The 16180-nt window shown below is 38.7% G+C and overlaps 1 protein-coding gene across 1 annotated transcript in view; it reads left to right on the top strand.

Moving 5' to 3' along the window:
- DPYD (dihydropyrimidine dehydrogenase) overlaps positions 1–16180 on the top strand; it is an 808753-nt gene that overhangs the window by 348277 nt on the left and 444296 nt on the right. Inside the window, exon 10 of the mRNA XM_040999080.1 lies at positions 657–826. Within this exon, the coding sequence (XP_040855014.1) occupies positions 657–826 (170 nt within the window). The remainder of the gene's footprint in view (positions 1–656; positions 827–16180) is intronic.

Below are 16180 nucleotides of genomic sequence, written 5' to 3'. Positions count from 1 at the left end.
ACCTGCATTTTACTTTTTCATAGGAACATCAAATTAGAAACTCATGTTTCTTTCCTTTTTGGGCCTATTTTATAAACCAAGTGAGAAATCAATAATTAGGAGCCAATTTTATTTAAATTATTTCAAGAATTCTCTTAGACCTCTTGATTTATCTAAATGGCACTTATGCAGCTTGTCAATTTCTAAAAGTTTCCTAACTGTAACATGTAGCAGACCTACATGTGAGAAATTGGATAACATATATAAAGCACTTTAAATGACATGCTGCAAATTATTAACGCAGATCTTAGGTATCACATTTTTCTTCCCACAGGAAGAGATTTAATGATGCCAAATTAATAATACATACCACAACTTTGACAGTTTTAATTGGTTCATTCTAGTTAGTTATGACCTAAATTCTTCAGAATTTGTTGTAGCAATTCTTCTAGAAAAAAAAAAACTAAAGGTACTGACTATGAAATTACATAGATGAGCATATTTTTAAAATGGGAATAAAACTGTGTCTCAATGAAGCAGAATAATTTGATAGTGACACTCCATCCTCGGAAACTGCATGATGCAATTTTACACTGCTTTGAGTACAAGTATCTTTTGAGCTGTCATGCAGAAATGGTTTCTCTGCTTGAAAATGGGGTTTTCCTTTCATCATTCAGGAATGTGCGCCTGTCACTCTCCATTGCCGTCGATACGGGGAGCCGTGATTGTCCTCGGCGCTGGAGATACTGCCTTTGACTGTGCCACGTCGGCTTTGCGCTGCGGAGCCCGCCGCGTGTTCGTCGTCTTCAGAAAAGGCTTTGTTAATATAAGAGCTGTCCCTGAGGAGGTAAAATGGAACCATCAGAAAATATGGAGCTGTAATCTGACATATTTTAGGAGATGAAGCTGCTGATGTTCCGGTCACTAATTTAAATCAGTAGAATGTTGTTGTAATTGTCAAATGCATATGTACAAATTGTGGCCAATGCATAATTCTTTGTTTCTAATTCAGACATTTCTGCTGAAAGAAAATTCAAGAGAGTGATTTGGAAAAGAATAAGTTCATCTCTGACAGTTGAAAAAGATTCTTGTTAGTGTTTTACCTTTGACATTATCCTAAGTAGCGATGGTGGAATGTGCTACATCTTCCACCTCCTGAACAAAGATAGTCTTCACAAAATTTGTGAATATTAGAAGATTGGGGTGGGTGGCTTGTGAGGTAAACTGCTGATTGGGGTGGCCTCCATCTCAGCTCAGAGTGACCTGTGGAGTCCTAGCTGCTCCACTTTCCAATCAGCTCGAATGTGCCTGGGACACAGCAGGCAATGACACAAGTTCGTGAGTTCCTGCTAAGAGATGTGGATGGAATTCCTGGTTTACAGCTTCATTCAGGCACCTCTTGGCTGTTGGAGCCATTTAGAGAGGGAACCACGGGTGAATGATCTCTTTGTTTCTCTCTTCCTCTCTCGCTCACACTCTTCATGTTTCAAATAACTAGATTTCTTTCTTCTTATAAAGGAATCTGGTTATTAAAAACTGTTGGAGTTAGCTACAAGAAAAGTTTCCAAACTACATTTGAAGATACACACACAAACACACACACACACACACACACACACATACACAAATGTGCACTATACACAGTTTGGTCATAGTTTGTCAGTTAATTCCTCTGTGAGAATAAACAGAAAGAATAAACTCTTGTATATTTTTGAAAGTGCTCCAGTAATAGCACTTTGTATAATTAATAACTAATGAGCTTACTAAAAATGTTAGAATTACATTAATTGTATTCCTATTGGTAAATGGTGACCTGTTTTGGGTGAGAAGGCATCAACTGGTTACATGTACTAGAAATCTCTTGGATTTTAATGCTATTAGAGAGTGGTAAGTGTTTAGTAAAGGATATTAGTTCTGAAGACAAGAACTAAGCATATTTGTAGAATGACAAATGACTCATCATACTCTAATTAGTATTGTGAATTTGATTTACCTTAGAACACCTGAACTTGTTTGACATTTCTGTGTTACTCTGGAATTACAATTATAGGTAATTTGTCACATCTAGATTAACCACATTACAAATAATCTGACCAAATTATTGGAGTCAACGATGATGTGACTGGGCTTCAAATGTTACATTTATTTTCTGGACTTCCTTCTGAAGAGTCTGCTTTTCTAGACTTTTTCAAAATTCCCAAAATGGCTCTGTAATCATACAAGCTTTTTCTATGTGTAATCTCAGGAATCAGTACAATCACATAGTTTTACCAAAAACAAAAAAATGAAAGAGAGTTGGGGGGAGGGAAAGAGGGAAACAGAGAGACAGAGAGAAAGAAGGAGAGAGAGAGAAGAGGGAGAGAGATAAAGAAAACTGGAATTAAGTGATTTGTTCAAGTTAAAGGAGATGAGAATTAATTTTATTCTTGATAATATCCATGTCCATGTCACAGGGTATGGAAATAGTACTACTTGGAATATGTGTTTTGTGTAGGTCATTTTCAGTCTTATTCTGCTAATTTCAATGTCAGAGACATTTTTAGTACAGAAGACTTCTTTTTCTTTTCAAGCCTCTCTGTTTATTGCTTTTTTTTTTACAATCTTTACATAATTAATTAGGGTAAAAAGTTTCTAGTGCTACAAGAAAATGGGTAAGACAATTAGTTCCATATTGTTTCCTTCATATATCTGAGGTAAAAGGGGATTTTAAGGGAGAAGGCCACCCAGTCTCCCAGCCACCCCAGGTCCCCGATGTGGGGCATGATCTGAGGGTCCTGCTCAAATGATTTTGATAGTTCAACAGTTCTGAATTGCTGCCAGTCTCGCCACTCCAAGCATGATGAGGTCCTTTAAGAATCCACTAATTGACACAGTCCATCATAGAGTCTCCATTTGCCAAGTTTTTCACTGCCAACATATAGCTGAGGTGGTTGATTGACTTGTTCTGTCCTCTGTCTCTTCATGGTTAGGGTTCTGAGTCTGGCAGTTCGACTGGGGAGATCCCCAAAGAAACTTTGTCTGAGGTGTTCCCAGACCAGGTTCTTGTATGCGTTAGCAAGTACAGGGCCCGGCACAGTCCATTGCCCTGATCAGCTGGTGGTTGCAATTGCTGGGGCGGCTCTGCTTCCAGCCCTGTCTTCCACTGGAACCAATGGGTGCCTCTCAGTCCAGCCTGGTTCTGCCCAGCACATACTCGGCCTTCACACAAACCAGTGTGAGCTGCAGCCTAGTTGGAGCAACCCACAATAACCCCCACCAGGCCTGCCCCCTACTCTGGTTTGCCAGTATGTGCAGCAGACTAGTCCAGTATGTCTCATATCCTGTTCTGCTCTCATACATGTCAATGGGTGTTAAAGCCTAGTTTCATTTAAGCAGCTCAACTATCCAGCCCTCACGGATGTTGTTGAGTGTCTCTCTGTCTAGCCACCCCAGCCCCTGTCCTAGTTTTTGTGCCCTTCCGTGGGGGTGGTAGAGGAATGAGCCCACTATTTCCCTCCCAGGCCACTCCCACTCCTGGATTATGCACTATCCAGGTGGTTCTGTGGTTTTACTTGACAGAATTAACCCCTAGTGCCAGCTTCTGCCAGCTGATGCTGTGACTAAGCCCAAACAACCCTCACCCATTCTAGTTTTGTTTGGACCAGTTGGATCAATCAGCCCAGCCTGGCTTTTCCCTGATCTATTCACATGAGGTCCTCAAGTCAACACTGCTTAGTCTGCTTGTAACCCTGCTTAGTCTGGTCTGCCCCCAACCCAGCTCATGCTCTCCAGTGGGAGCAGCTGTGCAGTAAGGGAACCACCCTTATTCCCTCTGCTAGCTCTGCCCCCTCCCTTCCTGGTTCTCACATGTACTGTTGGGTGCTGCGGTCACATCTGGCACAGGCAACCTCACCTTGGCATTCCGTATTGTGTACTGCTTTTGTTGCGACCGAACCTGGCTCAACCCACACTCTGTTCTGGTGTTCGGATTTGCCAGTGGATGACATGAACTTATTTAGCCTGGTCTGCCTCTGATCCATGCCAAATGTATACCACTGGGATAGTTTCCATGGTCTGTTTTGGGCTGTTTCCTTTCATGCTTCTTGCGCTTACCTGCAGGGTCTGTGTCCTGCCAGAGGAGTTGCCCAGGCTCTTTGATCAGAACCCCACCAAGTGCCAGATTTCACGCATACCAGTGGGTCCATGAGCTAGCACTACTGAGTCCACCTCCTGTCCTAGCAGGAACAGTGGCTTTTCTTGACTAGCCTTCAACCCATTCTGGTTCTTGCTGTTGGATGTTTCAGCCCAGCCATGGCTCGTTCATACTCACATATGGCTCACACATGGCTCAGTAGGAGTTGAGACCTTACCTAGTCCATCCCACATCTACCCTGGTCCTCCAGAACACCAGGGGGAGTCGGGGTCCGGCCCAGTTCGGTGCATCCAATCCCAGTCCACATTTGTGCCAAGGGAGACTACAACAGTGTCCCGTTCAGAACGCAGCCCCCATTCCAGCCCACATGCCCTTTGGTGGGAACCTCAACCCAGGTAGGGTTGTCCCCTTAGCTCCCCAACCTGTCATGTGCCACATGTGCGTCTGGACATGCTGTCTACTGCATAGGATCCAGGACCCAATATATACACTGTAAGATCATATCATATATGTTATGATTTTTTCCTGATGCTGGGGTTCGAGTCTAGCCATCTAGTCGGGTAGTCTCCCAAGAAACATCACCTGGGGTGACTTCAGACTTGACTCTTGTGTGTGTCAGCAAGTGCAGGGTCGGGTTCAGCTAATGCACATACTAGTGGATGCAGCTGACAGGTCAGTTCTGTCCCTAGCTCCATCTTTCGTGCAAACTGATGGGTGCCTAACCTAGCCCATCCCTCCACAGGCCCATTTCTCACACATACCAGTAGGAGCTGTGGCCTGGTTCCCCAAAATTCTCACCAGGATCGCTGCCAGTCGTGTTTTTCACATGTTTCAGCATATGCTACAGTGTAGCCCAGTCTGTCCTGAATCCCATCTGGCTCTTGTGCACACCCATGGGTGCTGCTACTTGGCTCAACCCACTCTGCCCCCAGACTCAACCCACATGTATGCTGATGGTTGCTACTACCTTGACCAGTTTGGCCCACCCCTAGCTCTGGCTCATGATAAATTTTAGGAGCTGTAGCCCAGCAGGGGAATGACCATAGTTCTCTTATCAGGCCTGCTCCCAGACTGAGTGTTGCATCTGCAAGAGGGCACTGTGGTCCGGCCTGACTTGACTTGCACCCAGCGGTGACACTTGCTTCGGGTGTTGCAGCCTGGCCTAGGTGGCCCACATAGTTATAGTGCTCATGCATGCCAGAAGGTATGGCAGCCTCATCAAACCTGGCCCACATCTTGACCAACCTGCCCCCAGTCCCAGATCTTGCACTCACTAATGGGAGCTGCATCTTAGCAGAGTTCCTCTACCAAGCCTGTTCCCACCCCCAGATTTTATGAGTACTTTTGGGTGCTTCAACTTATCCTGGTATGGCTCAATTACAGTCTCAGCTCTTGTTGGAGTGTGTTGCAGCCTAGACCAGCCGTGTGAAGCTCGCATTCTGTCCTGTATCTTGTATGTTCCAGTGGGTGCTGCTGTCCCCAGACCTGGCCCACAGAAATGCTGACAGTGCTGCAGCCCTGCCTGTCATGCCCGCCCTCAACCCCAGTTATTATGCTCCCCATCAGGATCTGTGGCCTAGCAGGGGAGTTTCAATTACCCAAGTTCCCCTGCCAGGCCAGCACCCAGCCTCAGATCTCCTGCATGTTGACATTTGCCACAACCCTGCTTGGCATGTTCTGCTGTCAGTCCTAGCCTTTGCATGTGCTGACAGATGCTACAGCCTGGCTTGGCCCATCCTCCTCCCAGCACCAGCTCTCATGAGTGTCAGGTGACTTTGTGGTCTAGCCTGGTTCAACCAGTCACCACTCCCAGCTCTCTGCTGCAAACAGGCAGCTGGTGCTGCAGTCCCACAGAGATGAGCCCACAATTCCCTTTCAGAATCTGTTCCCAGAACCACTTCTCCAGTATTCTGGTTGGTACTGTGGCCCATCTCCCTGCTGCAATACTTGCGGGTGTGTGCCACAGCCTAGGCCAGCCAGGCATGTCCCCCAGCCCTAGCTTTTATATACACCAGCAGACAAGTGATGATGCTATTTATTGTAGCCCATGTCTCATGTAGGAGGGTGGCGTTGGCCTGACTCAGATGTGCCCTCTTTTTACCCTCTTTAAACTGCTGCACCTCAGCTACCTCACCTACCTGCAAGTGCAGTGGCCTGGTCCATAGAAGACAATGGAATTCACATCACTGTTGTCAAGCATTCCCTAAGCTGCTTCCACTGGAATACATTCCCAAACTCTGTTCCCTGGGCAACCTGCAGCCCTCCCACCGCCCCCCTGCCTTGCCACCTAGGGGCTGTTGTGGCACAATGCTGACATACTGGTATACAGATACTCTTAATACGAATTTAGCATTTACCAGACTCAGAATGCCCATTAACTCCTGACTGTCATTCTCCTAGTTGTATAACACTTGCCTAGGTACAGGCAACCTAGACAGTTGTCTACTGCTGGGACAGTAGGAAGCTTTTGGAAAGTTCTGGTAGTATATTGTTGCAATGCATGAGGATTCCAAGTTTGGATCACTGACCAGTGCTTATATATGTATTTTTAAGTTGAAGCCCTCCATTGTTTGGAGAAGTTCAATATTGATCTGTCATAGTCATTAGTTGCTTTTATGTATATCTAAAAAATGTCAAGATATTGCAGTGTTAATAGTCACATAATTGGAAAACTGTGAAACGGAGGTTCAAATTATATGAAGATACTTGTTTTGAGAGATTATGTTCTAGCACACATTTATACTAATATGAAAATCTAATATTGTGCCTCAGTTTTGTGTATTTCTGATTTCTCCAGGGCTTTTTACTTCCAATGTACACATATTTCATCCTCATTGATTTTTTTTTAAGTCAGTGAAAATTGAGGAACAGAAAAGGTGGAAATTATCCTGAGATAAATGTATAAGTATTGTTTAAAAATCCTGGGATTTGGCAAATTTGGGGCATAATATTATTTTTTCTATAAGTAAAATGCCATGTTGTTCAGCATGTCAGCACTAATACATCTAATGCTGTAATCTGATTCCCAGTATTCAGGGGAGAGAATTACTGAGCAATATAATGGCCACTTTTTCCTTCAATGACAAATATTAAATATTAGAGAAGCCAGTTACATTTATCGTGGAATTGGGTTTATGTGTATTGCATGATTAGTAAGCCAGAATAATATATTTTAGTCCCAAAAAGCACAGGAAAACACTATACAGGGTCCTCAATGACAAACACATCACTTGTCACTCACGTAGAAGTTGCTGAAGTTCAGTATACAGTTATACTACCTGCACGGCTTGTTAAGCACAGACTGCTGGACCTTATTCTCAGGATTCATGACTCAGTAGGTCTGGGTGGGCCTGAGAATTTGCATTTTTAACAAGTTCCCTGAGGTTGCTCTGAGGCTGCTGGTCCACTGCTATACTGCATCCTGCACATAGTTTCTAGCTGTCTAATTAGAGCTGTGAGCCGTGTGCTGTTGGAGGCACTTTCCTTCTTAGTTAAGAAAGCATTAATGCTAAAGAATATAGGTTTGATGAAACGAAGGGCATCATCAGCATATTGATGTAATTCGGATTCTAAATGTCTTCCAGGCTCCCTCGTGGCCTCACACACATGCTAAATAGGATGCTACTGACAAACTAGTGCTTCTCCACCATGGGTCCTTAGGGAAACCAGCCAATCACTCGGCACTATCCTCTAAGAAGATGAGGGAAAAATCTGTTAATAATTCCCTCCAGTACTTTCTGCAAGCTTAAATAGGTGAGATTAAATTTCACAGGATAACAGAATCCCCCAAAATGCTGGTATTAAAAGCTGTTGACAGATCAGATAGAACTGCAATAATGCTTTAGGCAGTTGGGAATCCCTAAAAGGAGGTATGAAGGTCAGGACTCCACAGACCCAATTCGGTTGATAAATTTAAAGGATAAGGTTGAAGAAGGACTTTCTAGTTCTTATCAATTATTACTGAGAAGAGAATGGTACAAAAAATTTAATAGCACAGTTCCACACACAAAGAATAGCAGGCACAACACAATGGATCTTTAACACCGCCGTGCTTCTATTGGATCTCTATGTCCCTTAGCTTCTTCCCCACCTTTGTCACGATGGTAACTGATTTAACTGTGACATTCCTGTTTCTACATGTTGCAGTAGGGCTAAGTTAAAAATTAATCATATTTTATTATGTGAAGTATAAAGGTAGCAAAACCAGACTACATGGTCTATTTAGTAAAAATGTTTTTTTTTGTTTGTTTTGTTTTGTTTTATGAATTATGGCAACTCTGAAACAATACTTATATGAAAGAGTTTGCTTTCTGATTGAATCCTTCTGGTACTCTTTACCATAAACCAAAATAAATCATTCACGTGACATGACCAGTAGGTCCCTTCTCTTTTCACACATTTGAAAACTTCTGTAACCAAATTTTGCTTTTCTTATTTATTGATTCATCTAATTTGAGACAGGGAGAGAAAGAAACAGCAAGAGAGATCTTCCGTTTTCTGTTTTACTTTACAAGGCCTCAGGATACTTTGGCAGGGTGATGTCACTCTCCAGATTCATTGTGGGTAGTCCATGTAGCTGCTACGGGCCCTGAGAGTTCAGCCATGAACCTTTGCTTCCTGGATTGCTCCTAAGTGAGAAACTGAAAGTGGAAGCTAAGCATTCATTACGTGATCTATTGTCCATTTGGGATGTCAGTGCTACAGGCAGGGTCTTAGCCCACTGTGCAATGGTGCCAGCTCCAAACTTTAACATTTGTAAAACATACGCATATACCATTCAGAAGAGAAAGATGAATGAAGTGTATACATGCTGTTAACATAAAAGCAAGGAATGATCATTCCTCTTAAGAGTGTTTTTTTCTTTTTTCTTTGAGTAAGGTGAATTTTACCTTCAAAGTCTGCTTCAAATATCATTTTGTCTGGGATGGAAGGATTCCCTAGTTTTTGTTAATTGAGTTTGTCTTTTTGGTGCTGACCCTTATTGTAGCTATTATTTTGTATCTATTCCACAAACTAAAATCCTCACTGGATTGGCTTACTCTACTTTGGTAGAGTAGGTAGATCAGTAAGAATTTTGAATAAGCCAGGATTTTTAATGATATTGAAATCTAATTGAGAGACTTTAAATGAATATTAAATATTCAAAATATGTAATTTTTCACAAATACACACATTTAACTCAAAATAGTTTCTAACACCTTTTAATGGTTTAAAAAATCTATTTATATTCTATCACTTTACAAAGTAGACTGAAGAAAGATGATTCTGCCCTGACCTCTGGTCTCTTATAACTTGGAGAGAACTGAAAAACAGGAAATGGGACTAAGCAATATATGATGGTACTTCAAAATTTCATGGGAAATTGAATTAAATCATGGCTATTTCCGTGCAAAAATATTGAGATCTATGAATGTGAGTATAAAATGGAAAAATGAACAAGACTTTTTTCCAACCAGAGATGATTTGCAAGTAACAGAAAAATCTAGAGAATCTTAATTTGTACAGAATATGTAGATGGAGGCATTTCAAAACTCAAGAGGATACTACAAGGCACCAAGTTATGCAGAACTTAATTCTGCAGGATAATCAGTGTGCTGAATGTTGCATGGTAACGATGTGTAAGACCAGGCATGATCGGAGCTAGTCAAGTTTCAGAAAATGTCATCCATCACAAATGAATAGTGTTTAAAGCATTTTCTTATTGAAAGAGACATGTTTCATGATACCCATGTAAAGCCATTCATGCTTCTATACAATGCCTTACATTGAATTTACATGTTTTGTAACTCGATAGTGATGAGATAAAGTTCAATACCTCTATCTCTGTATTTAATATTCTTCAATTTTGTGGAGCTTGAGTTGTAAAGACAGTAGATGAAGCTGCATCACTAAGCTGGTCTAAAGGAATGTTCCGCTTACATTTTCAGCAAATAATTTTGGCCAAAAAAGTGAAAACTTGCAGAATAAACTTATAAATTAGAGATCCACTGTAGATGAGCAGAATTCACTGTTTTGTATCTTTCTTTCTCTCTGGGAATAAGAGAACTAGAGTATTAAATTGTGAAATCATTCCCACATGAGTTAAAACTATTATCTGCAATGACCCTCATAGATAATTTTGAATATTCTAATAAACCCCAAATTTCCTGTGAACAAGAATTGCAGGGCCACTTGCTTGCACTGAGATACTTTTTAAACCCTTAACAAAACTGCTGCTACAGAAGAAAAATGCTGTTTGACTTATAAAACATCACCAGTTTATACGACTCTGTAAAGACTCCTATACTGCATAATTTGTTTCCAGGTTGAGTTACCATTGCAATGTTAAACTAACAGGTTTGGCCCGTCAAGGGTATTTCATGGGTAAGGAATATTCCATTAGGAAATGCTAATGATTTGTTTTTTGATTGCATGTTTACAAGAAGATTGGTATCTTCCTTCCATCTTTAGATAAGCTGTTTTATGTACTACATGTGCACACTTATCTTGCCAAAGGGAGATAGATACTAGATTCTACACCAATGATTAATTTCTACTTATTTTTCAGGGTTAGACTTTTCCACGCTGAACGTAGCTTGTCTACATTACCACTGTATGAAACAGTATTTGTCATTAGAATTCATCGTGTTTACATAAGAAAAAGATTTTTTTTTTTTTTGCCTGACCAAACTCTATTCAGGGTCCAGAAGCCTGCACTAGATCCACCTGTGCACTTCCTTGTAAAATTCAGCTTTACTCATATCAAGGACCCCACACCCTTGGTATCTTTCCTTGATATTTCCTGAGTGAGTACTCAAAACTAAGGTCAAGTAGAAACATAGCCAAGCAGTAGGTGGAGGTAATAGAATTAAAAACAAAACAAGGCAAAAAACCAAAAGCAAACATCTGGGATAAGGTTAAATTCTGTTGACAATGCTGATTATTGCTGAAGACAGCCATCACCTAGGGGGTGACTAATTGAGCAGTGAGAAATCTGATCCACTAATGAGGGTTATCCAGTATTGGGTGTTGGAGTGGATATGTTATAATCAATAAGGTCAGCATAGGACTTAATGGGAAAGTACACAAATGGGCCTAGAAAGTGCAAGAAACTGACTAAAGTTTGATTAAGAAAAAATATTTGTCTGAAAAATTATACTAAGTAAAATTACTGGTTGATTATAGACCTAGCATAACATTTGTGATGCTAGGTGCTTAATAAATATTATCAAAAATAAATATCTGTGAATGTTGTTAGTGTAGCTAATAATTTGACAGTGATGAAATGGAAAGCCATTATTTATAATTATCACTTAGATTCCAAATTGTAATTTTGAGATTTTTGCTTTCTCACAGAATTGATTAATTGTTAAATGCCTTGCTACTAAAGGATATTATTTAAGAAGAACATTGTTACTTCATATTGCTTCTCCAAACTGTGGCATATTAGAAGTTATTTCGGAATTTAATGTATGCTCGTTTTGAGTTCTGCTCATTATAATCTATGCTTACTTTGCCTATATATGCAATCTAAAAATGAGTTGACATCATGCTTTTAATTATAGTAAATTAAGTTGTTTCATAATTTCTTCAGTATGATGCCTGTAATAGTAATCAGACCAAATCATCACATTACATAAAGTTAATCATTAAGATGATTATCATTATTGCATGCCATGGCACCCTATTTTTATTTCACTCAACATCAGCCATGTGTCTTTCTGAGTACAGAGGTAAAAATCATAGCTAAAAAGGATTCAAAAACTTCTTTTATATTATGTGAGAAGAAAGTGACAATCTGACTTATTGAATCTTAGAAATGGAAATTAATACTTGCCACATTATTCCTTGAATAACTACTGCTGTGGATAAGCACAAGAAAAGTTAGTGTGTTGGCTTGCTGTACCATTTGTCTCTTATAAGAGTATATTCCATTAAAGAGATAGAAACAAGCATGTGTGCCATCAATGTAGAAATCATTAAGATCACACACTTGCTTGTTATCATGACTATGTACCAAGTACCAAGTACTAAAATGCATTACCACAAACATTTGTGACTTACTTAGCACAGAAGTCCATTTCATTTCAATAGGGAGGCATATGAAGACCCATGGCAGGTAGTTAGAAATCTTCATTTTCTGGTGGTAGTGTTACTGCTGCTACCAAGAATGATTTTGCTTTTTAATTTCAACCTCACAACATAGGATGATGTTGTCAGGTAACGGTTCTTCTGCAAGCCTCATGTGACTTGCATTATGATGAGTGCTTATAAGCATTGACTAAGCAACCTAGTTTTTGCATGTTAATTTTAACGTCCCTAAGCTCTCATAATTTTCTATTCATCTTGAGTTTAAAAAAATAAATGTTATTCAAGGAATACTGTGTGTTCATAATTTTGATAGATGCAGCTCTATGTTGATATTCTTTCCTGTGGAATGTTGACAGGTGTATACGTTCATTTCCTGGATAGCATTCTGGATTATTAACTATTTTAATTTTACTGTAGGAACTGTGGATAAAAAGTGCAGTAAGACATTATGCCCATACTGCAAGTGTTCTGTGAAGGATTGTGCTATTAAACAAACAAAAAGAGCACTTCAAAATTTAAATTTAAAATTTAATTTCAATTTAAAAATGAATATTTTGGTGCTAAAAATCTTGAAATTAATGTGTAATTTCTTCATATAATTACTGTAAGCTTTCAGAAAGCACCTCTTTTACGTATTTGCGTTGTATTCTAATTTCCCACATTTATAACTTGAAGAAAATATGTTCTGTAGCTCTGCTATTTTCAAAGTAGTAGCTCATTAGTTATAACTTACCTTTTCTTGGATTGAGAAGTCTTTGTTAACTCATTTACGATAGTCAGTTGATACGACCTTCATTTGATTCTTGTGCTTTTTGGTTTTTATGGTACCTGTGAATTCATGAAGACTGGAAAACTTGGGGTTTTTTTTTTTTTTCAAAGAAGGTAGCTTTTGTTAAGTCAAGTGCTTAAACATGGAGCAGATCCTTTCCTATTTCATTCTGTCATGTTAGAAATGAAACAACTAATATTCATCTTGCTATTTCCAATACTATACACTGCAGTTGCTATTCTTGGATATGATAAAGACTGTGTTGGACTCAGGTTCAACTAAGTCAGGATTGTAGCTAAGGTTTGCCATCCTCATTACATATTTGGTTTCTCTGAGCCTTGGTTTTTCTTCTGTTGGAAGGCAGTGATTTTTTTTCACACATGATTTGTGAGGATAGGAAGCAACAGATTGCCTAGGGTTGGGTGCTTTATCTGCAAAATCATATTGATGCTCAGGATAATATGGATTTTGGGCTACACAAGGAGCCAATGTTTGAAGATAAAAAGTTGTAATTAGTAATATATTGCTGTTGCAGTGCATCGTCTGTGTGAGGACTGAAATGAATTACATGTTAAGCAGTTAAAAGCGTATCTGCTTGTGTAATTCTTGTTAGACTTGTTAAGTGGTAAAAGTAAATTCTTATATTCTACAAATAATTCAGAAGATTTATTTTACTTCATATATGAATTCCCTTACTCTGTATTTTCATTTCTGGATATTTCTATATTTCCCATGATAAATCTTTAAAGCAGTTTATTATTATGTAATATTGTAATTTTTATGGGACACAGTATAATAATATAGCACAGGTTTACTGTGTTAATTGATCAAATTAGGTAATCAGTATTCCCATTTCTCTATCTTTTCCTTATGTTTGGAGTTTGATTCTCTTCTCTGCCTGTTACCCATATATAATACAGGATATCTTTGAAATCTGTAGCTACTACACTGTACTGGTGAGCACTTGACCTTGTTTTTTCCATCAAACTGTGATTTAGTGTGTGTTATCCTCCCCCCACTTTCCCTTCCCCAGTCTTTCTCTGCCTCTAACAGTCAATATCCAAGATAAATCTTATCATGACCTGAGTTCCTTTTTTCCCAGTAGCAGGATTTCCCAGATGAATATTAACTTTCAAATGATATCTTCCTGTTTGTTTTCATATTCCCCCTCTCTTAGGTAAAATAGAAAAAAAATACTTATTTGGTAACAAAACAGCCAAAAGTGGTATGATTTATGTCTGCAGCCCAACAGTCAAATTTTACATATTTTAGAAAGTAATTAATTCTAAAGTTCATAGCCAGGAATCCGGAGTAATTCTGTGGGGACCAGTATTCATCCTGCTTGACTTGTGCTATTGGAGGTTTGGCAGGAATGCTAAGCATCTGAACTCAATTCATCTGTCCTGTTGCATTAGAAAATTATATGAGTTGAGCATCCATTAAAATCCAGTAGCTTTATAAGTATGCATGATTTCTAGTCACTTAAAAGCCTAGATCATGGTGAAAATACCAGTAAAGTATGTTCAAATCATGGATCATCTTTTGCTTATATATGTAAGTTTTGAATTTATTAACAGGGTTGAATTTGTTTCAAAATTGAATGCCAATTTTTTAAGAAATCTAACAAATTGTTAATGTGTAATAAAAGATTTTGTCTAAGTGTTAGTATGCAAGAAAGGTAGAATGAGATTAATACATCTGTGAGGAGTACTTCCACTATGTGGAAACATAGTTCAGTTTTTTATTTTTGCCTTCCATGGAAAATAGTACTTTTATAAATACATCATGCATTGATTTATTCAAACCATAAGCATTTGGCATTGTTATTCAATCAAGTATGGCATTATCACTATAATTTAGCATTACTTGACATTTTTGAAGTTCAATAAGCTTGTTTATATTGATAAATTGTAAGGTGTTATATTACACAAATGCAACAAAATTGATATACAAAATATATCTTGCATGATGGAGTCACATTTATTTTGAACTTTGAGTATTTTCCAAGCAACAGTTTTAATGAGACATTTTTACGTATTGGAAAATTAGAGTTGGATCCAAGATTCATCTTTGTCCATTCTTTTTTTTTATCTTTGTTTTTGGACCACATTTTACTTGAAATTAGTCTCAATATTAAGGAGTATGGACTAGTTAAAATTGATGAGGGAGGCAAAAGAGTATATTCAGAAGATGTAATTATGAATGGACAGCATTTATTTGTGTCTTCCATAGACTGGATTTTGCTTTAGAAATGTCACCTTTTCTTATGAGGTATAATATACCACTTAATTTTACATATAAGTTACAAATCCTAAAACTGCTAAAAGCAAGCTTTAAGTTTGATTGAATTATACTCATCTGTAATCTCCCTGTGTAAACTGTGAGGCTGTGCAGGCACCCAAGCCCTGGGCCATTATCTGCTTTCTCAGGCACATTAGTGGGGAACTGGATTAGAAGTGGAACAGTGAGACTTCAATAGGCACCCTCAGTGGATGCTTATGTAGTAGATGCTTGTACAGTAGATGATAGCTTTTTACACCGTGCCACAGCTCTGACCTTACCCGTTTTGTATTGTTACCATACAGAATATCCCACATTTCCATTGTTCATATACTGCTAACCTGTTATTTTATAATGAAAGTGCAATCTCTTATGACTATTTTTTTGTAGTCTAATTTTTAGGCTTTAATGAGTAATAACCCTAACAGTCCTAAATAAGAGAGAAACTAACTTCATGCTAATATATGAAAATATACCAATGTTTCCTAAACATTCATCTGGTCCTTTCTGCCACGGAAGTGTTTATACCATTTGTTCCTCTATTTTTACTTTTTTTTTTTTTACTTATAAGAGTAGCAAAATTCATGGATTTCAAAAATATAGGAACAATTCAAAATTTCCCCTTTCATCCTTCCTGCCTACTTCATTTCCAGACTTTCTTCTTCTTTGCTCATTTTCTTTTAATTTTTGCACTAACATATTTTGAGTTTTTAAAATCACAAGCTTAACCATCCACTAAACGAAGCACTCAATAAGTAGCATGTAGGAAAACCACGGTTTCTCGGGAATATATACAGTAGTTATAAACATTATTGAATCTCAAAATGTCAAATTTCCCTACAAACATTATATTCTGTATTTTTTCTTTTTATATTGTTGTTGTTGTTTTCTATGGTATAGTTTGGTATAGGTATAGGCATAGGGATTACTTCCTACCTCACCTCCCTCCC

Source organism: Ochotona curzoniae, unplaced genomic scaffold (genome assembly GCF_017591425.1).
Source record: "Ochotona curzoniae isolate NIBS_2020 unplaced genomic scaffold, NIBS_Ocur_1.0 scaffold_1037, whole genome shotgun sequence".
NCBI lineage: Eukaryota > Metazoa > Chordata > Mammalia > Lagomorpha > Ochotonidae > Ochotona > Ochotona curzoniae.
This window is presented reverse-complemented; position numbering and strand designations above follow the sequence as displayed.